The 22,362-nt window shown below is 44.0% G+C and overlaps 1 protein-coding gene across 5 annotated transcripts in view; it reads left to right on the plus strand.

The window, feature by feature from the left end:
- Positions 1–22,362, plus strand: part of FARP2 (FERM, ARH/RhoGEF and pleckstrin domain protein 2) — an 81,596-nt gene that overhangs the window by 49,542 nt on the left and 9,692 nt on the right. For all 5 annotated transcript variants that reach the window (XM_039391129.1, XM_039391128.1, XM_039391130.1 and 2 more), the window contains 9 exons: positions 10,725–10,903; positions 15,867–15,956; positions 17,202–17,335; positions 18,149–18,230; positions 19,062–19,299; positions 20,145–20,275; positions 21,052–21,120; positions 21,510–21,599; positions 22,253–22,335. In XM_039391129.1, the coding sequence (XP_039247063.1) occupies positions 10,725–10,903; positions 15,867–15,956; positions 17,202–17,335; positions 18,149–18,230; positions 19,062–19,299; positions 20,145–20,275; positions 21,052–21,120; positions 21,510–21,599; positions 22,253–22,335 (1,096 nt within the window). The remainder of the gene's footprint in view (positions 1–10,724; positions 10,904–15,866; positions 15,957–17,201; positions 17,336–18,148; positions 18,231–19,061; positions 19,300–20,144; positions 20,276–21,051; positions 21,121–21,509; positions 21,600–22,252; positions 22,336–22,362) is intronic.

Here is a 22,362-nt window from a genome sequence, read left to right on the forward strand (position 1 = left end):
AGTGATTGTGGTGTAGATGTAGACATAGAGAGGAGTAGTAAGGAGAGCAGGGTTGCTGGTTGTAAAAATGACAATGATGAGGATGACTTTACCACAGGTGTATTCATTGCCGAAAAGGAGCAGCAGCACGGCAACCGGGGTGCCCCTCTTTTCACACTGACAAATGCACAGTTACAGGTGTCAGAGGAGTTTATTGATGATGACCCAGCAGAAATGTCCTTTTTTGCTGGGGGCTCTGAGGCATTTTCCTATGTGTACAGTGGGTTAGAGTTAAAGGGTTCTGAGTTTTCTAAGTGTATGTCGGAGTCACCTCGTTTAACTACAGCTGCCCTCCAGCAAAACACAGTCTCTGCTCAGTCGAGCCCCGACAGGTACTCAACTGAAGCTGTGGATATGAACATGGAAGAGGAGTTTGAATTTGAAGAAGGGAGTGATTTCAACGGCAACGAGAGGCCATCGGACACCTCAGAGCTGTTTGAGGTGAAGGCCCAAGCGAGCAGAATGCAAAGCCTCCTGAGCCCCTCTGAAACGAGTTCCCTCATCAACAACCGCTCTGAGAGCAGCTCCCTCAATAACCTGCCGCTGAATGGAACGTCCTCCCTGCATGCCTATGGCTCTGCCAACCATTCCGAGGCCAGCTCCATGGTGAACTTCCCTGCCTACTCAGTGCGCTCCGAGTCCAGCTCAGCCTTCCAGTTCACGGACATTATTGACCAGCTGGAGCAGCTGAGCTATCCACCCACCACCACAGAAGACTCCAGCAGCACGGACACGGACTCCTGGGACTCCGGGACTGCTGCGCCTCTGGATGTAAATCTTTTCTTTAGTAACCCTTTTGCTCAAGCTGCTGGGGATAACTTCGGTTTTGACTTTCAGAACAATTTAAAAAACCTCACGCAAGAAGACTGGACAGAGAAGTCACACGTCAGTCGCGAGTCTTGATTTTTGTGATCGATCCCTCTGTGCTGTTCAGACTTGGAAGTCAAAAGGGTGTGATCAGTTGCTTTAGGAAAGAAAACCCCAATCCAGTGGCTGGATTTTTAAATCACATAATGTAGTTAATTTTTTTTTTTTTTGTTAATTCATATACCTCTTCAGTTTCCCTCAAGGCATCCAGGCTGTGGTGCTGTGTTTCCATGCATCACACTGCATCAAGAACAGGTTATAATACGCTACAATGTTGGAAAATACTGCATTTAGGAAAACCCACTGATTTCAAAGAACTTAAGTATCAACTGGCTCATGCAGACATCACAACTTACAGTATACTGAAGGATTTCTTTGGCTAAAAACATATCTGTAAGAGTCTGATATATGCTGTTCCTGCAACACCTGCATAAAACAGTCACTTTTGCACATGCTTATTAACCAGCAGCTGCTTCCACTAAATTGCCCATTTTCCAGCGCTGTAGCAAGATCCACATTTTGTTTTTGTTTCCACAATCAAAAAAAAGAACACTCTTCAAATCATCTCTGAAGGACAGTTTTAAAATATCAACCTATGCAACATGTCTGTGGTATGCTTCGAAGAACAAATAGCCTGCGTGGTAGTTGGGAAGAGAGAATGTGTACACAACCAAACTTCTTGTGAAGACAATCATATTTGCTGACTCCCAAGTGCCTTCAGCAGCCCAGCAGCAAACATTTTGCAGCAGTTTGGAGATATACAGAGACTATAAAAGCACTTAATCCCCATCGCATTTTGTCTCACCTTCTTTCTCGTTATTTAGTCACTCTGCCTAAAAATACTTACAGGACACTTTTCTGAATTAATTTGTATCTGTGGAGGACAGCTAGTGGTAAACCCGGTGATAGCTTTAACTTTTTCTTTAAGATATGGGCTATATTCAGAAAAATATAAAATTTTCTGAGAAATTGAGTTGTTAGGAGGGGTGAATACTGGAGACCACAGTTAGAGCTTCAGGGCTTTTATACATTCTTTTAGGTGGGTGACTTCGATGTGAAACTTGACCTATAAGTTTGAAAGCGTAATTGAAAAGACAGTTACTGAACTGGTCACATCTAATTTAGCAACATTTATTGAGGCGAAACAGCAAAAGTTGTGAAATGTCCTCCCTAACTGCCGTGGTTTGGGGTAGTGACATTACAGAATCACAGAATCACAGGTTGGAAAAGACCCCCGAGATCAGAGAGTCCAACCTGAGCTTCGGCTCGTAATAGCAGTTTTTAGAGTATTTTGCTTTTGTACAAGCAAGAATGTGAAATCCATTACACCTGACCCAAATCTTGTGCATCATCTCCTTCAGATGTTTTTGGGGTTTCCTTCTGCCCGGTTTTCAGTCCTTTGCAGAGAGAGTGCAGTGCTGATACAGTCAACGCCTCCAAAATAAGCAAATTAGTTACAATCATACCTTTATGCTCAATATTACTGATATCAGTTAAAGACCTTAATTGTTTACTCAAACATTTAAAAAGTACTATTATTTCTCAAAATTCTGATAACTGAAACTTTAATAGAATTTTTCTCAACATGTGGCAGGACACGAGGAGGTAAAACCTCCTTTAGTCACCTATTTCTTCCAACTTAGTTTTACCAAGATGTGATTATTCTGCACAGCACTTGCTTTTATCTCACTTGACTTACTGTGTTTTAGTGAAGTCTCTGTTGTCCCACGAGAAACCTGTCTGCTTTGCCAGTGGTACAGAAAGCCAAAGCACTTTTAGAACAAAGTATTAGCTCAGACCTCCCAGAATGTACAGCAGTTTGCTGTTTTTGTCGTTTATAAGTGCTGTATGTTACTTGTATTTCTCTCCTATTGAATGTGTGTTCTGGCTCTTTGTGTGACTTTATTCAGGCCTGTGGAGATGATGTCCTGCATGTGTGGTGTGACATTTCAAAATAGGACTTGGAGGAGGTCTGTAGTGGTGTCCAAAGCTGGTGCCTTTAAGTATGTTTTTAGGTGCTTCGTCTGATTTCCTCTCACAATGAACTAGTAAGGAAGAAAAAGAAACCAGAAAAAAGACAGAATTCTGTCTGCAAACTCTCTAACAGGTGGCAGCATCAGGGACAAATATATAGATAAAGATTTAGAGAAAGGCTGTTAGTTTCTTGGATCTATTAAAAAAAGAATCAGGATTCAGCTATTACATATAACTTTGCCTCTGTTTCATGTCCTGTGCCCCAGTCACAAGCGTTCCTTCTAAATGTGTTAGAATTGCTTAATATGGGAATAAATCCAACTAAATTCTCTTGGTTTTCAGAAGATCTTAGGAGAAAGCTGCCTGTATTTTCGATGGACAGGCTTCCCAATTCTCTTTCTTGCATCACAGTTAGTTTGAAAAGGCATCTTCAATGTTTTTCTTCTTGTAATTTGCAATGGTGCAGATCTTTTATTGGCTGTTTCAAATCTCAGGGATTTTTTTTTAAAAGAAACTAATAAGAGTCTTAGTGTAGTGCCCCTTTTGTTTTCTGAAGGAATGGGAGTGACTGGAATCTCAATCCTTTAGCTTAGGGCAGGCTATGTGGATCCACAGGTGAGGACAGAGCAAGGGGAGCTTTGACCCTGCTACAGATATTTTTAGATGAAGGTTTTAGTTAGAGTGAGAGTTCAGAGCTGCTGCTGTGCCCCTGGTAGTCCTGTATGTGCTCTGGCTGACTGACAGCATAGAGCTGTCGTGGTTTCCCTCTATGCTTCTCTTGATTTCCAAAGCCATGTGGCTTCTGAGGATATCGTTGCATAGTGAGCTGTGTTTTTTTGTTCATGGTTTCCCAGACAGACACAAAAGAGTAGAAAATTTAGTTTGTGATTAGAGTTTTTATTATAGCAAGAAAGCTGTGAGCAAAGGTTCTTCATCATTTCCTTCAGAGGGATAAGTTCAGAGTCACTTTCCAGTACAGTTGGAGAGAAAAACCAGCTGCCCTCAAGGGAATGGGATGGTTCCAACCTTTGCAGGGAGCTTGAACACCATGTGTGGGTTATTTCAATGCAGTGGAGCCATGCCAGGCATCCTCTTCTCCACTGACTGTCTCCTGAGATGGCAGGAGAAGGTGAGAGAAGGAATGGCTTTCCCTGCTCTGTCCCCTTCATTTGTCTTTGAGTGGTGTGAGGGAGCTGGTGACCTGCGAGGCAGCGTGGTGTGTCCCGAGTCCTGCCGATGCCGCTGAGCTCTCAGCATTGTTCCCTGGGGTTTGCGTGATTTTCTTTTCACAGTGTTGATACTAAAAATTTAGTTCCTGGTACTGATTTCTGTTTGTTCCCTGAACACACAAGTTTTCTTTTCACGAAGGTGAGCAGTGAGCTGGCAGGTGTGGCGGCGTTGGTGCCAACCACCTCACCGAGAGCCAGGAGCCTCGCAGGGCCCTGAGCAGCGACCGCTGCTGCAGGAACCACGTGCGTGGAAAACAGGGCAGGTGACTTAGAAAAAATGAGGAGATCTTTGTCAAGTATCCCATGCAAGAAGAAAGCATTTGAGGAGCTGTGGTAGAGCAGGTAAAGCCTAGGTGTAAACGTCACGAGTCCAGGGCCCAGTGAGTGGTCGCCCCCCCTGCCCCCGACACCCACCTCTGCAGGTACGTTCTTTCACGTTTGCTTTCTGACCCCCCTCTGCAGGAGGCTGGGGGGACATACACAGGTACGAACGTTTCTAGTCAATGCACAGGTTTTAGGGCTGTGTTTTTCCAGTAGGGGAACCACAGGGGTTTCCAGGTTTGTTCCCCTGCTCCGCACAGCGCACCCAGCAGCTGTTGCAGCGATGGCTCAGCAAAAGGAGGGTACTGGAGCCATCACTCCTACTCCACAGGGAGTTTTCCTGTGGAAGCAGGGCTGTTTTCCATCCTTCCACGTCTCTCTGTTCTGTTTTAGCAAACACATGCAGCTGCAGGAAGCATGTTAATACCAGTGGCTTTTCCCAATGAGTTAGTTAGGCTGCTGGGCTTAGCTCTGCAGTACTCAACTGCACATTGCAGTGTGACTAAAAGGCACCAAAATGCGTGTCTCGAGTGAGTAATTTAATCTGCACCTGTACTCCTCTGTGTGTATACTTACAGCGTTTCTATGCTTAAATACATTTATTAAATGTAAAGCACTACATCAGAGCATTTTCGATTGTCATCTGTGCAGTTAGTGAAACTTAATTTGCACAAAACATGGGTCGTGGAATATTCTCTGACCTATCCATCATCTGGTTAAGCTTTGGTAAAATTACTAACCTGTGTTATCTATTGTGTGTAGACTTTGTAATTTTAAAGTACTCATTCATTAGTAAAGTAATACATGCTATATATTCCCAGGACTTGCCATATTTTATCTTAGGATGGAATAGGGCGATATATTGATCTACTCTCACCTTTCACTTTATTTTCCAGTGAATTTCAGAGTTGCTGGATAATCTGGATAATACCAAGTATTGCTCTCCTTTTTCCTGTGTTTATTTGTGTTGTGGTCATAGGCGATTTTGTTTAAAGGATTTTTGTTTTATTTTGTTAGCGGCTTGGTTATGGTTTGGTGTTGGGTTGTTTTTGTTTGGGGTTTTTTTTTGGTGGTGGTAGTTTTTGTTTAGTTGCAAGTCTTGGTAAGGGTAAGATTTTGCAAAGACACTAATAAAAGTTATTATAATTTTATGCTTTTTGGTGCAAACCTGTCGATAAGTCATTCCCATTATTGTCATTTTGCAAAATGTTCTAAGCCATAGTTACTCAGTAGTGATGGAATGAATGAGTATAATCACAGTTCTCAGTGTAGTCCTTCAGCTGTCATTGCCTGTCATTTTCAGGAGCTCTTACACCTCACTGGTCACAAATGCAGTGTGTATATGTATGGCTGTACATATACATTCGCTGTAAGAAGATGGGGAGAATTTACAGTTTCAAACGCATCATAAAATCCACTTAATTTATTACCTGCTTATGAGCTCTTATAGGATTAGTCCAGCAGGTGAGCTGGAGCTTTGGAGGTTCAAATTTGGAGCGTGGTGAATGGAACCTGGTCTGTGGGAAGGTGTTGCTGTACGTTTTCCAAAGTCACAACATTCCGCTGTTGCTCGAAACGCAAAATTCCCATTTGTTACATACAGGGGTACGTGTGCCTTGGTTAGAGGGACTCCCCAGCTCCATAGGTGCTACTCTTACCAGGAAAGGATTACATTAAAACAAAGAGAGCTGGAATTTCTTAATTGATCTCTTGAACTTTTATCTTTTATACGGTAAATGTTTATTGAATTATATGTTGGGGTTTTGAGTATCTTTGTGTCTGTTCAGATTGCCAATTATGAAACCACAGATTTGTACTAATTCGTAATTTTAATTGTTTATGCAATAAAACAAGGAAAACTTTGATATAAATGACAACATGGGCTTTTTAGCTTTATTTTCGTTACCCTTGTCTTTGAAATAGAATAAATATTTGTTCTCCTAGCCAAGGCATCTTAGAGTTCTCTTCCCAGCTTTCTCCAGACAGTTCTCTCCCCATACCCCTTCACTGAAAGTAGAGCACAGCTGGGGCAGACACTAGTGTGTGGGTTTCAAATTCCTGGTTTGTGCAGACCTTTTGCTTGGCATACAAATGGGACCAGAAGTTCAGATTTCTTTGTAGGAATTACATTTATTGTGGAGACCATTTCTTTTAAACTGGGTATGTCCCTCCAACTCTCTCCTGTATATCTGTTTTTATTGGAAGCTTGTCCTTTATTGCAAACATAGCATGTGGAGGCAATTGCATGTTTTCTAGGTGGAAGGTTCTCCTGCAGGAGTCCGTGACCAATGTTTAGGTAAATTCTCTTTTCCTGCAAACAAGGGGGGAAAGGTGGCAAAAGAAGGGCGGTTGTTTCAGATCCTGGGTGTGACCATAAAACTGGGACCAACCTTCGGACTCTACAATGGTACCACGTGTAGATGTGGCTTCACAGGTACCTACAGTTGCACTGGGGCACGTGCCAAGTGCTATAGACCTGCTTTAACATTTAATGTGATCTGTACCTGTAAGAAAGAGATCTTTGAATTTAAGGTCTCTTAAGTAGGTTTTTAGGCTCTTAGATAATTTTCAAGATTCTTTCTCTCTCAACTATCGCTCATCTTTTTTAAAGGAAAGATTTGCAGGGGGAAAATCTGTTAGTTGTGATATTTTGAAATAAGGAAGATAGGGTGTTTTCCAGGATTTCACTTGTGGTGCGCCAGCTTGGTAATGACTTCACTCTGGAAATAATCCTTTGGTCTGTGCATGCAATGGGTTCAGCAGGGCATTGGGCAGAAGAGGGGCTCTGAGTGGGCTCCCATCATCTTCTAGTCAGCCTCTGCAGGGTGTTAGCCTAAAAACAATCTCGTCTGTTTGAAGTAGTAGTAATAACCATGATATAATAATAAAGTTGTTTTCCGTGAAATACAAGAGACACTCCATTTGATAAGGAGCCATTGGTGACATTTGACCCTCACATAGCTTTTGTCCATCCCATAATGCTCTGTATTACTGGGATACTGTTGTAGTTGTCTGTCTTTGAATTATTTTAAGCATCCAGGTGTAAAGCTTATAGAACCTATGCTTACATTTTATTTTGGCCAACCTGTGCATTCAAATCTGGCTTTCTGCATAGGGATTGAATTTAGATTGAAGAAATAACTGGGAAGTGATGCCAAAGCTTATTATCATTCTGCTTGTTACCTCAGTGGAAACCAAATGGAGCCTGCTTCTACATAACCAATATTACTGAGTAGCTGTGGCAGATAAGGCCAGCATCCTCACCCAAGTCTGTAGCTGTGCTCATGCAAACTACAGTGCTTTTGCAATGCTTTATTGATTGTTTTTTATTTTTTATTTCAGTTACATGCATGTTGGCCTTTTTATGAAACTGGGTTTGTTTGCTTAAGGATATGTGTTCCTAACTACATAGTGAAACTAAGAGGTATTAGTATTCTTAAAGATCTTTGAGTATGAATATTACACCGAGCTGATGCATTTTTGGATGTTGCCTTAAGTGCATTTGTATGTGATGTGGAAGCAGAAGTTTGCTGTGTGCAGAATGCAGCCGTGTCTGAGGGTCTGGGCTGCAGCACTGAATCCCCACGTCGTCACATGGAAGCCCTGACTCCTGCTTGCAGCACTTACGAACACCAATTTGAGGTGTTTGTGTGACTTACTTGTAGAAAACAAATTTCTACTTCATGCAGAACACCGAAACATGGAAACATTCCTCTGAAAGAATAACCCCTTTTCATGTATCTGGAGGATGCTGCCTGCGGGGAAGGAAGACCTCAGAGCACCAGGGTTTGATGTCAGAGGGAGTCATTCACGTGTTTTGATCTTTGCATCAATATTTCTACCTAATTAGGAGTTTTCTACATTGAACAGCTGTTGAAATGGCTTCTCCCTTTACCATCCTTCCCCTGGAGAATAAGGAATTGCTGTACATCCTACCTGCTTGCCTGAAGTCCCTCTGTGCTGCTCTGGTGAAGAAGACTTGGATTATGAGAATGAAAATTACAGTCCTCACCTGTAATGTCATCTGCCAAGACACACTATCAAACTGAGCAGTTATCAAACATTTAACTAAACAAATGTTAGCCAAAAAGCTAACCCAAGCTGCTCTGTGACATTTTTATAGTCTTTTCTAGAAAAGGCAAATTTGGGAAGTTACAGGACAAGGGGGAATGGCCTTACGCTGAAGGAGGGTAGTTTCAGATGGGATATTAGGAGTAAATTCTTCTCCATGAGGGTAGTGAGGGCCTGGCACAGGTTACCCAGAGAAGCTGTGGCTGCCCCATCCCTGGAAGTGTCCAAGGCCAGGTTGGACAGGGCTTGGAGCAACCTGGGATAGTGGAAGATGCCCCTGTCCATGGCAGGGGGGTGGAGCTGGATGATCTTTAAGGTCCGTTCCAACCCAAACCATTCTGGGATTCTGTGAACATGTCTCTCATTTCCATCAGTCACTCTGGCTTCAGGCAGTGGGGTTCTTTCTTTTGGATGCAGTATTTGAAATCAGTTTACCAGCCAGCTTACCAATCTGACTGAAACAGGCAAGCAGTGGAGTTTAGAGCAAGTTACATCCCATTTGCTCCTCCTGTATCTGAGCTTTTGGACTGTCTGGAAACAATTCAAGTTACAGATTCTGGAATTCATTGCTACTTCATGTTAAATTCCAAGAACTTAAAGAAGCTCCTCTCCCCTGCAAGCTCGTTTGTTTGGAAGCTGATGTTTCAGCATTCCTGGCGTGTAAAAGCAAACTTTGAATAAACTCCTGTTTCTGGATAGGTAAAACAAATGCCAGGCAGTGTTGCTTTCCAGGGGTGATGTTAAAAGCAGTGGGAATGGAGAAAATACTCAGGCAGAAGCAAAAATCTGCTCCAGAATTAGTGCTGGACTAGTGTATGAATGGTTAACTCTGCAGCCTGGATGATCTGAATCTCTTCCAGGTGACCGAGTGCAGCACTGTTTAGCTTCCTGCGTTTGTCCATGTGGAATTACAGGCTGGGGCTGCCTCGCCCTGGGTGTGCTTCCCGAGCCTGAGCAGCTGGGAATCGAAAGCCCTCAACTCCTTCTGCAGCACCCGTGCCCCGTGACTGTGTCAGGAAATCCTGTATATCCGTGGGGACTGATTTTTTTTTTTAAAGCCTTTTGCGATGATTTCTAAGTAGTCTGGGAAATGATGGGTTGGCAGTTTAGGGTTGGCTCTTGATTTCCCTGTTTGCCTTTGGGCAGGTGGTTTAGCACTTGTGACTTGACAAATCCTGCTGGGGAGGCTTGGGAGCATGGCTGGGTGTTTGAGCTGGAGACACTGAAATGTTGGTACCTGTTTAGTTGCCTCACCTGAGGAAACTCATCTGTTTATCACAGAGAAGATCAGAAAAAATAATATGTGAGGTTAGGAGGAATTCTGTGTGTGTAGTGTAATTGGAGTGTCTGTCACCTCTGTTTGGTCCCAAAAAGTTGATTTGAGTCATCATTTTCCCTGTGAACCCCCAAGGGGAGTCTGCATGCTGAAAAGAGGAGGCTCAAATTCACTGTGATGGTGCCTTATGTGTCAGAAATCTCTAAAGGGTCCACAAATGAAATAATAATAATAATATTTTTTAAAAAGACTATTAATAATCTGAAGCAAAGCAGTACCTGTTGCTCCTGCCTGTAACAGGTTTAGCTGTGGTTTGTGTCCATCCAGTTTATACTCGGTGCTGCAAAATTGATTTTCTTGAGATTATTCTATTCATATATTAGAAGAGCTAGGAATGAACTCTCTTGCATGCTCCCTCTCTGTATAGCAAGAGGTTTTCCTCTTCTATTGCACAAATTTTGGAGATTCCCTGATTTCTGAATGTATTTTTAACATACTTTGTCGTCTGAAGTGGTGAGTTGTGGAATGATTTGTCCTAGCTTTTCCCTGGGTTGAAAAGTAACTCTTGTATTGAGGAGGAAAAATGAAAGCTGTGTTCTGGTCCCTGCAGTATAACCCTATGTTGTGAACCGTGTTGCTGCTCAACAGCACTTTTTCCTTGACCCCAAGCAATTTATCCTTCCCTTAACTGCAGTTGTAGCAGTGTCCGTCCTTACTGCGCTGCCACGTAACCCGTGGGATTCAGGGAACACTTCCTTTGCTTTGAGATATACACTGAAGTCTTTGGATCTATATGCCTTTTTGCTCTTTTTCTTTTGCCTTTTTTAAAATAACATGAGCTTGCAATTCTGGTTTGCTGTAACAGTGAGTAATCGCCTTAGTTGCGCTATCTTTGAAATAATTTTCTCTCTTTTTCCACTCCATTTTCTTGTTCTCTTCCCACCCAGGCCTCCCCGTGGACCATCCCGAGCTCTCCTCCCTTGTGCTGAAGAGTCCCCTGGGCTTGACCCCGGCCTTTCAGGTGAACTTGAACGCAGCTGCCCAGGGGTCATCCCCTCTGCTGAGTCCTGTCCTCAGCGACGCTGGCGGGGCCAGGATAGAAGAGGATGATGAAATGAAACGAAAGGTAAGATCATGATGTAGCTGGGCACTGATGGTGTCAGGTGAGGAGCTGTGCTGGGCACTGATGGTGTCAGGTGAGGAGCTGTGCTTGCTGGGCACTGAATGCTGATGGTGTTTTATTTTGTGGTGGAACAGGTGGGTTTGGTGACTGTGTTAAAAACTCCACTGCTGAAGGTTTGGTTGGATGTCTCTCACAGTTGTGGCAGGAGTCCCCACTGCCCTCCTGGCATCTTCTTGTGTCTTCTTGGCATCGCCACTGGGACCCTCTCCCTCTCTTTTAGCAGGGAACTGTGCTCAAAATCCACCTTTTGTACCCCAGAATGGAAATGAGTTCAGGTTGGACGTTAGGGAAAGGTTCTTCACCCAGAGGGTGGTTGGTCCCTGGAGCAGGTTGCCCAGGGAGGTAGCCACGGCACCAAGCCTGCCTGAAATCAAGGAGCATCTGGACGATGCTCTTAGTCATACAGTTTATTTTCAGGTGGATCCTCAAGGAGCAGGGAGTTGGACACAATGTTCCTTAGGGAGCCTTATTTGTTAATGTGTAAGGTGTGTCCTTCCTAGGTTCCTTCCTTCCCATGCGGTCTTGTCATGGTCTCCTTGGTCCATCTCACCATATGCTGGTCCTCCAGGCTGTGCTTCCTGATCATAACAGGACCTTTAGAGGCATCCTGAGATGTGCCTCTTGAGCTGGGAAGAACCTGAGCTCAGCCTCAGCTGTCACAACAAGCAGGGGTCACAGTGAATTCTCTGACACCCAGTCTGCCATGGCTTGGTCAGCAGGGCTGGCTGTGTTGTTGAAGCTCTCCTCTCCATGGCTGACCCTTTTGTCCGGAAAGAGGTGGACAGTGCTCTGGCTTTGTGGAAGTTTGAGGCTTACTTTCTGGAAAGAAGGAGGCAAAAGTGCTCCTGACTTTTGCAGGTTCGGTGAGTCTCAAAGCAGGAACAACTTTGAGTCTTCAGGACATGCTTATGTCTGGGTACTGCTCTGTGCATGGGCTGCTTTCCTTTCTACCCACCTGTAAGCACTGGTTGCTTTAACTGAGGACTCCCCCACATGATGTGGGGTTTTCCTCACCCCCATGTAGAGCTCAGGATTTGTTGTGTTTCCTCCAGTAGGACAGAGAAGTCTGCCTAACAGTAAAGCTCCATGACCATTTTGCTGGAAGCCTCTTTGCTCCCCTTGCCTTGCTGGCTAGCAGGGAGGTTTGTTGACTCTTTTGTATTTGAGAAGGATCCAGGACCTTCCATTACAGTGCAAGGAAGGCTCCACTGTCCAGACTCAGTTCTGTGTGGAGTCGGTGGCCACACTGGGATCTACAGTTTTCTGTGCAGCCTCAAAGAAGAAACCACCTTGTGTGGTCTTTGCTCCTGCTCTTCTCTTCTGCTTGTCCCATCCAGCGTCCTGGTTGTCCTACCTCTGTCAGGAGCAGGATCCTCAGGGAAGAAGGTCACGGGTCCCTACTCTATGGTGTCTTCACCATATCCTTGGGCACTTCCAGGCACTCCTTTCCTGGAGACCCCAGATAACTGACTCAGACTGTGTGATGCTGTTGAGAAACACCTGTGGTGTGGATGTGGTGTGAATAAGTGCCAGAGAGAGGAAGGTTTAACCCGTAACTGGGAGCTGAACTGGAGAAAACTCACCCAGCTGGCAGCTTCCCTGTCTCATTCAGACTTTTTGAGGTGGAGTTTACAGCTTTGGCAGATTGCTCTACCTTTACTTTCCGTAGTTATTTCAAGTATACTTCCTCTCATTTATCCTTGTAGCCTGGAAATAATGAGCAGTGAACACGTTAGCTGCCTTAAGGGCTGAACCCAACCCTTTCTGCTTCTTTTTGCAAAGTCTGGTGTTTTGGCAGCTGGTGTTCTCATTCAGGCTGAAACTAATTTATAAAAGTGAGACTCCTAGAAGGGAACTTTTTTTATTCTATTGATCTTAAGCTTGATCAACTCCTGAGCCTTCCAAGGCTTCGTTGTCCATTCAGAGACATTATTTGAAGTGAAACAGACCCAGGTGGAAACAAATTGTTTAAATTGAACTAAGCTAAATTCCACAGGAGTTTTAGAGCTTTATTGTACAAGAAAAATGTAATCTTAAAATATCTCTCTGAATAGAGCTCTGATTTGAAGGTGATGCTGCTGTAATTCCACCTGGTTAATCAGGGTGTGTTCTGCAGACTCTCCAGCTCTTGCAGTGTGTGCTCTCTGCTCTGTGCTGCCATGATGCTGCTGTACTGAAACATTGAGAAAGATGAAGGTTTTTTTCTTACATTTTAAATCACTGTGGTTTTCTTTCATCTTACTGGTAGATTTCTTTGCATTCCTTTTCTAATAGAGGTTGATTGTAACAACCCACTTGAAAAGGACATGGAAACTGAGCTTTTTTGGGGAGTTCCCCCCACCTGGAGTTATTTTTAACACTGCTGAAGCCTGGTCTTTGAAGTGAAAAGTTAAACATTTTTGTGTGCATGGAATTATTATTTATTATTTATTTATTTGTTTATTTCCAGACTTGTTAGTTTTGTGACATTGTCATCTGGATACAAGGCAGGCAGGAAAGGCTTTCTTAGTCTCGTAATCCTTTTATTTTGGCCTTTATAAGTTCACAGTAGAGCTCTTCACTCCCCACAAGCTTTTAACTCCCCACTCCTTGCTGCATGTGGTGAGTCTTTGAAGGTTTTCAGGTTGGACTGTGTGTACATGGCATGGTGAAACACCAGTTTTTTCAAGTGGGGGTATTTGCCTTGATGCCTGCTATGGTTGTAGAAACATTTTCTTTGGACTCTGGAAGGAGACTGCCTTCTCAGAGTGTTTTTGTGTTCTTTTTTTTGAGGCTTGAGCTGATTTTCTTTCCTCTTGCAGTGCCTGACCAGTACTGAAGGTGTTTGGCAGGGCCCCTGTGCACTGTGACAGCCGCTCCACTTCTCGGTGCTTCTGGTGCAGGTTCTGCCCAGCAGCTGCTGCCAGCACTCAGCACAGGGGAGGCACTTAGGACTGGTGCAAGACAGAAAAAAAGCAAATTAAGGGCACTAAATTTCAGCAGGGAGCAATTTGGAAAGAGCAGGAGCTTCTGAGAGTAAATGATGATGCATTGGCAGGAGGGAGAAAGGAAGAGAAGAAGCCTGGGAAAAGAAAAGCATCTTCTGTGCCCCAAGTTTGCACAAAGTTATCTGGAGCGAAAACCTGTAGAAATGCTCAAAGGTGATGAAAAAGGTGATCCATGCAGGCTATGAGAAGTGCCAGGTTATGGCCATGGTGTGTTTTTAGTTTTTAAAAAAGTTCCCCCTTGTTTCCTGTCGCTACCTGCCCATGTAAAAAGTCACGCTCCCACATTTTATATGCCTTTGTGCTCTGTAAGTGTGTAAGCACTTCCTCTGTAAGGAAGTGCTGTAGGATCCTGTACAGAGTCCAGGAGGAGGTGTACACAGAGCTGTGTTACACAGAAACATACCTGCTACTCTCCTGTCATGTAAGAAACTGCTGAAGCTGGTAAGTGAAATGAAAAAGCCGTATCATCTTGAGCTCCAGGGAGGCCGTAAAAACGATGCTTTTTCTTTTGAGAAGAGGCTGTTTGAGAAGGATGCCCACTGAGCTTCAACAGCATATGACACCACAGTCAGGTAAATAGGCCAAGAACAAAAAAGCAATACCTGAAGCCAAGATTAGGTAGGACTTTGCCTGACACTGTGTGCCTGAGACAGGTAGGTTAAAGTTGAGAGAATGGCTGTGGAACGAGTAGAAGTACGTTGAAGTATGTCCTCTGGTTCCTCCAGGGTGGAGGCTGATGTGTGGGACTACAGTAACTAGCATAAAATAACCTGAAAAGAGGCTAGACATTGTCTCAAAATGAATTATTTGGGGACACATACATCCAGGAATTCTATTGACCCAATCGAGAGGTTACCAGGAGAACATCTCCTCCATGAGCAACATTGAGCTGGAGGATTAGGAAGCTCAGTAGCTGTGCTGACAGCACTGGAGGCATCTGAAAGCAACTCTAAAAAGAGAATTTTTAATTAACTCGGCACATACAAGGAAACAGAAGAAATAATTTTCAAAGCTGTGTTGCTCTCAGTAGGGGCAGACATGGGGGAGACCAAATTTTGACATAACTCAGTGGGTTTGCTGCGACTGATTTTGACCAGGCATAGGTTTGGCACAAAACTGTGCCACAGCATGGTGAGCTAAGGAGCCAAAACAGCATCTTAGCTTGAAATGGGATTAGACCCTTAATATTATGTGATTTTTAGTAATATATATTTTCAGGTTAACTCTGATTTTGGGTTGTTGCAGCTGCAGAACTGCAGTATTACCATTTCATTCCTTTATGCTTCCATGTCCATTCTGTCTTCTCTGTAAATAGCAACCCTGGAGCAACCATACAGTCAACAACTGCTGCCCTTTGATTTTGCTGTTTTCTTAGCTAATTAATATGATCTTCAAAGGACTTGAGTAAAAGCTGCAAGTGGAAATAGAATAGTTTTGGAAAAGGACTGTGTTGCAAATCTGCTGTGCGGTGTTTGGTTAGAGAAGTGTTTAAAACCTAGGAACCTTGGAATAACTGTTTCCATATTTTTGTAAGGTGCTCCCTTGATTTGAAATGGAAGTTCATATAATGGAAATGTTCAAAGCTGGGTTGGATGGGGCTTGGAGCAACTGGTCTAGTGGAAGGTGTCCCTGCCCATGGCAGGGGGTGGAATGAAATGGGTTTTAAGGTCCCTTCCAACCCGAACCATCTTGTGATTCTCTGGCAATTGACATATAACCTTGATTTTTAATAATCTTGAAATATAAAAAATACTGTAAAGTCATTGTTTGGGAATGTGATACTGAATACAGAGATGCCCTGTTAGCAATGGGCTGCTCCACTTGCACACAGCAAGGGGGATGTAAGGTTTGAGCTCAAGCTCAGTAATAACTAGAGCATGTGTATCTTACTGTCTGTTGATGGCTGTGTGTCCTTCCAGCGCTACCCCTCCGACAAGGCCTACTTCATAGCAAAGGAGATTCTTGCCACAGAACGGACCTATTTAAAGGACCTGGAAGTTATCACAGTGGTAAGGGGGTTTGACTTTCTTTAATTTATTTTTTTTTTGCTTTTCTTAGCACATTCGTGCCCAGTTGTTAGTTTGGAAAAACTCGGAGTTTCTTCCTAGTATGTAGCATAGTTCATTAGCCAAGTAGCTGTCCCCTTTCTTGTTCCATAGCTCCTCCTGTGGGAGAGTAGATACCTTCTCTGGACTTTTGTCTTTAGCTCCAGCAGCTCCATCCTGTGCCACCCTGATGACTTAGACAAACTTTTGCTCTGAAAGCTGTGAACAGAGACAGCCTAAAAGTGTTTTGCATTCAGTTTTGGTGATGATAGCTGCCAGCTCTGCTTGTAACCTGACCGTCAGTTCAGTGGTTTTCCTTGGGAAGTTTTTGTCCTTGTGCCTTTGGATCTGAGAGCAGATGGCAGTTGCAAAGGGCATCAAGGACCTATATGGGGGTTTGAGGAGTTTTGTCTTGTTTTCTTGTTTCTTTTTCTTCCACTTCCTTTTACCCAGACTTAGACAAGTGAGTCCTGGCTTGGAGGACAGTGTGAGTTTCCAGCTTTGTTCCTGAAAGAGCTTTTTGTTTGTGAACTCCATGTTTGAGCACTGTGACTGTCGCATTTCTATAAGCTGTTGTTTTAATTTCATCAAAGAAAAACTCGAGTCCCTTAATGCCATGCATCTTCAGTTGAGGTGTTCTCTGCATCTCCAGCGAGCACCATCTCACTCCAATTCCTCCTACAGGCTTCCCAGCACTTCTAAAAGATGGGGGAACACCTGGCACCTCAGAGGATTTTTGTAATATCCCCATCCCTGCCAGAAAGCGGGGAACCGAAAGCGATAAAGTGCAGAGTGTGACCTGCAACGAGATGTCTCCAACTGCTGAGTAACTTGCACAGGGCTCCAAGGTGTATGGGAGCAGTTGTGTCTGCATGGAAGTGACAGCAGTGGTGTGACAGCAGCTGGGGCAGCCACTGGGTAACTGACCGTCACTCAGCTGTCACCAACCATCCCATCATCGCATTCAGAAACACGCTCATGCCCAGAGCCAGCCATAAATGTCTCATCTTCCTAATGTTTGGCAAGGAAAAAAAAATCCCATCTTTTCATTTTTCACAAATTACGTCTTCCCTAAATATTTCTCCTTCCTTCCTGCTGTTTCCCTGTGCATACTTTCTCCTCCCCCATCGCTGCAGGAGCAGGAATTTCTGTTCTAACGACCAACTCCTGAAATAGAGAAATTGATGGGAATTTCTGGTTTTCTGGCAGTGGTTCCGCAGCGCGGTCATCAAGGAGAATGCCATGCCAGAGGGCCTGATGACACTGCTCTTCTCCAACATAGACCCCATCTATGAGTTCCATCGAGGCTTTCTGAAAGAGATTGAACAAAGGCTCTCACTCTGGTAAGTGGAGGAACATCCTCATGTGAAAACCGGACTTAAATGCTCTTTGACCCGGTATTTCTGCATCAATACAATCAAGGAGAAGTATTTACTAAACTATAGTTATAAAAAAAGTACTAAATGCATTGTGCAAAGCCCATTTTTCAAGCTCTGCCTTGTGTATAATATCCTGTAGTCGTGTGAATTGTGCATCAGACCAAGGGTTTTGTAAAAGAAAAGACCCTTAAAGATTGTCAAGTCCAAGCGTTAATATAACCTGGTAGTGCCTCTCAAGCCTTAGAAAAGAGAAGGAACACAGGGTCAAAAAGAAGGGTTTTTTTCCACACCTTCCAGTTAATGAAACTCCAGCTGAAAATCTAGGAAACATTTTTTGTAATTAAGATGAGAGTTCAGTTCTTGCAGCACCGTTTATTTCACAGAGCGTGTTTTTAGTCTCTCAACCTTTGCATTACTTTCTCCTGACTTAACATATTATATATTATCATATAATTACCATTCAAAAGGAGTATGAACAAAAATAAATTCAGGTGTGATCATGTTATGACATCTGTTCAGAGGTCTGAGAGGTTAAACTCCCGAACAGACTTTCACACCAACTCATTTCTAGTCCTTTCTCAGTTTTCCAAGCACAGCTTTGTGTTTGTTATTTCATACAGCTTCCACATTTAACGTACCAATCTGAACAGTGAAATGGGAATCTCAAGTGGCTAAAGATTATGTCTTGAATTACAGAGGTAGATGGAGGGAAGAAATATAAATTTCTTGATCCCCCGTTTATGTTACCTTCTTGTTTCCTCCTTGTGTGTGTCCCAGGGAAGGCAGAACCAATGCTCACGTGAAAGGAGATTTCCAGCGCATCGGAGATGTCATGCTCAGGAATATGCGCATCCTAAAGGTAAATACAGGATTCAAGAAAGGAAATTTCGGGATTATTGAGTCTTTGTTTTGTCAAGGATCACAGAATCACGGGATGGTTTAGTTTGGAATGGACCTTAAAGCTCATCCAGTCCCACCCCCTGCCATGGGCAGGGACATCTTCCACTAGCCCAGGTTGCTCCAAGCTCTGTCCAACCCTGACCTTGGACACTTCCAGGGATGGGGCAGCCACAGCTTCTCTGGGCAACCTGTACCAGGGCCTCCCCACCCTCACAGGAAGAAATTCTTCCCTAAATCCAATCTAACCCTCCTCTGTTTCAGTCAGCATTGAAGTAACTTACAAACAATTATTGTTGATAGCAATTTAAAAAGAAAACAAAATAATTGCATGAAGGCTTTGTATCACTGTTTTTTATTTGGCCACTTACATTTATCTTGAGAAAAGGTGTTTCTCTGTTGCTTATTCAGCAGAAAAGGAAGAAAAATTGTTTCTTTAGCTCCCCTGTTGAGACCCCGGTTCATAAGGTTATTTAATTCGAAAGTATATGTATTTTTTAAAGACAGAGCTTCTGAAATGAAGTCACCTTTATTCGGTGCAGAGTGCCTCTGTGGAACAGTTACACTTGTGCTGTAGTAGTGGAGTAATTATTCCATTAAAACCAGTGACTTGAATGGGAGTGCAGGAGTGTGGGACTGCTATTTCGACTACCAGCATTTGGTGTTCCCAGCAGGCACAGGCACAGTGCCATACAGACCTATTTTGATCCTGACTGGGAGCTGTCTGCCACTTTCTTGAATAATGGAAGACTGTTTTCCTTTGATCTGAGTAATTCTTTGTCCGATTCCACAGGAGTTCACCAGTTACCTGCAGAAGCACGACGAGGTCCTGACAGAACTGGAGAAAGCAACCAAGCGCCTCAAGAAGCTGGAGATGGTTTATAAGGAGTTTGAGCTGCAGAAGGTTTGCTACCTGCCCCTCAACACCTTTCTGCTCAAACCCATCCAGAGACTGATGCACTACAAGCTGATTCTGGGTAGGCTGTGCAAGCACTACACGGCGGAGCACCGGGACTTTGCCGACTGCCGGAGTGAGTGAACCCCCAGCTGTGTGCCTGCTGGCAGACACCCCTGCCACGGACATCCAAAGTTTTGCCTGTGCCCTGGGGAGACAAGAATTGTAGAACCATAGAATCGTGGAATGGTTTGGGTTGGAAGGGACATTAGAGCTCATCTCATTGCACTCTGCTACCACGGGCGGGGGCACCTTCCACTGGACAGGGGTGCTCAGAGCGCCCTGTGCGACCTGGCCTTGAACACTTATGTTCAATTATGTCCACAAATTCAGTGTAAACGCTTTTTGTCTGGCATTCCAGGAAGTGGTTTTCTCGTGGTAATCTTAACGGACCCCAAGGTCTCAACCAAAGCTGAAAATTAGTCCTTTTCTTGTCTCCCTTTTTAGCAGGGGAAAAAAGCAACTTTTTAGGAACTTTGTCATTTAGAAGTAAAAATGTGACAAAAAAATGCTTGTTTTGTGGTATCAAAAACGTACATATTAAATTCCATTCGTGACAAAGTAATCTTTGGCAGAAATAGTTGGCTTTAATTTTTTACTTTACTTTTGGCTACATGGTAAAATACTTTTTTTATATGAGCAATATCTGAGATACACAATGAACTCCAGAAGCATAGGAAGTGCTATGAAGTTGCTTGTTAGTCTCTACTTACCCACTGGGTAGCTCTAAAATACCCTTTAAGAAGTTGGCAGTTGGACTGGGTGATCATTGTAGGTCCCTTCCAACTAAACTATTCTGTTCCAAAGCTGGCTGTGGATTTCAGATATGAATTTCAGATTCAGTTTTCCAGGGGTGGGTGAAATGGGTGGCCTGGGTCTCTCTGCTCTGCTCCCATCCCCTCGGTGCTGTTTTCCGTACAGACGCGCTGAAGGAGGTCACGGAGATGACGTCGCAGCTGCAGAACAGCCTTATCCGCCTGGAAAACTTCCAGAAGCTGACAGAGCTGCAGCATGACCTGATTGGGATAGACAATCTCACAGCACCTGGCAGGGTAGGTGCCTCTGCTTCATTTTTAGAGCCTTTATTGGTTTTATTGCCAAGGAAGTGCCTTTGAACCGTGGATTTGCCATTGCTGCCCCTCTGGTTTATGGGATGAGTGTAAGGTCTTTGTGTAACTGTCTCATAGTGAATCCCATGGATGATGGGACCATCACCTTGGTGGTGTCCTGAGGAATAGATCAAAAATGCTTCTGCTGAGACTCTGGCTGCAGTTCTGTGTTTCCAGTACAGACACTGGTTACACTGGGTATGGTGCTCTCTGTTTCAGCGGGAACTGGTGTGTCACGCTGGATAGGAAATCCACTCCCAGCTCTGCTGGTGCAGCCTGTGGGAACGTAGGGATGGTTGAGCCATGGCACTGGGCTGAACTGGTGCCTCTGTTTTACAGGAATTCTTGTAGCTCCTGCCTGGTTTTTTGTTTCTTTGTTTTTGATAGATGTATTGGGCATAAGTACAGGAGCATCGCATGTGTTTGGGGATGCTATGGCAGTCACTGCGATGGGATGTAAGTGTGATAGGTGAACTGCTGGTGGCCAACAGGAATTCTGCTTCTTTCCTTTCTCTTCCTTCACTGATTTAAATGCTGGTTGCAGCAAGGAGCTGATTCATGCCACAAAAAAAGGAGGAAAAGTGTCACCTGGCCTTTAACAAATCTGTTAGGGATCATTGCTGGGCACCAATCAACATCTGTGTACTCTGGGATGAAAATAAAATTCTCTTTAGTTGGGAAAGATCAAGTTTTGTCTAACTTTCTCTTTTCTGCTGCAGGAGTTTATTCGGGAAGGTTGCTTGTACAAGCTCACTAAGAAGGGCTTACAGCAGCGGATGTTCTTCCTGGTGGGTGTTGCTTCTGGCTTTCATAAACCCAAAGTCTTCAACATAAAGTTGTTGGGAAAGTGTGTTTTCATTTGCTTGTGTCAAAAATCAGCACTTGAGACTGAAAGCTCACTGTGAAAGATGTTTAGAGAGCGTGACTGTGGCACTACTGTCTGGTCAACTTGGTTCCTTAATGGCACAGGGTTTTAACAGAATTTTAAAATTTAATCGCCTCTCTTGTAAATAAACAAGAGTGGTTTTAAGGAAAGTCAGCCAAACTGACCAAGAAATGGCATTTTTCATGCATCTGCAGTGGACTTTAAACAACAGATTTTTAAGGAGATATCAAAAAATCCTTGTCCCTGCCTGCTGCTTTCAGAACACTGATTGTCCTCTTCTTACCTTTCCAGTTCTCAGATATGTTACTGTACACAAGCAAAGGGGTCACAGGGACAAATCAGTTCAAAATCCACGGACACCTCTCTCTGCATGGCATGTTGGTAAGTGGTTCCAGGTTGCATCACAGGGTTAAGGAAATGGCTTTGCCTAGGGTAGGCTGAGGAATTTCTTCAGGGCTCAAGGACCAAAGCCACAAACTGCTCCCAGGTAGGTCTCAAGAGCAGTTGGACCTTCAGATGTGTCAAACAGAGCCTTGTCTGCAGGTGATGAGCCTGTTCCTTCCACATTAGCAAAACAGCTGGAGCACGCCCTCTTGTCAGTTCATTTTCACACTGCTCTGAGAGGCTGATCTGCAAACAGGGATTTATTTATCCTGGTGTTTTGCCCCCCTGCACACACCTAGGCATATAACCAGCCCTTCTGCCTCCCCATCCCCTGTTCTCATGGGATTGTTCTTTCTGTCTTTGGTTTGCAGCTGATAGTGCTCGACCCTCCGGTAAGTAATGAGTCAGATCTACTCTGACCACTTTCCCTGCCCTATTGGATGTGGTGTTGTGCTCCTGCAGTAGAACCACACAATAGATTTTAATGTAGAGGCAAAGTAAACTTGGGAGTAGGTGGTTTTCCTCAAAAAGTAGCTGTTCCACACTTCCTGCAACCGGGTTTGACTCCACTCCCAGCCAGCAAAGGAGGACAGCTTTAGTGTTTATTGGTTACTGAGCAGTGAGGAGAAAAATCTTTTCTTTTTCTGCAGGTGGAGGAGAGTGAGAATGAATGGGCCGTCCCACACTGCTTCACCATCTATTCTGCACAGAAAACCATAGTGGTGGCAGCCAGGTAACCCTGGTTCTCCTCAATTGCCTG

This window comes from Pipra filicauda, unplaced genomic scaffold (assembly GCF_003945595.2).
Source record: "Pipra filicauda isolate LSUMZ 115617 unplaced genomic scaffold, ASM394559v2 scaffold90_size2875636_pilon, whole genome shotgun sequence".
Taxonomy (NCBI): domain Eukaryota; kingdom Metazoa; phylum Chordata; class Aves; order Passeriformes; family Pipridae; genus Pipra; species Pipra filicauda.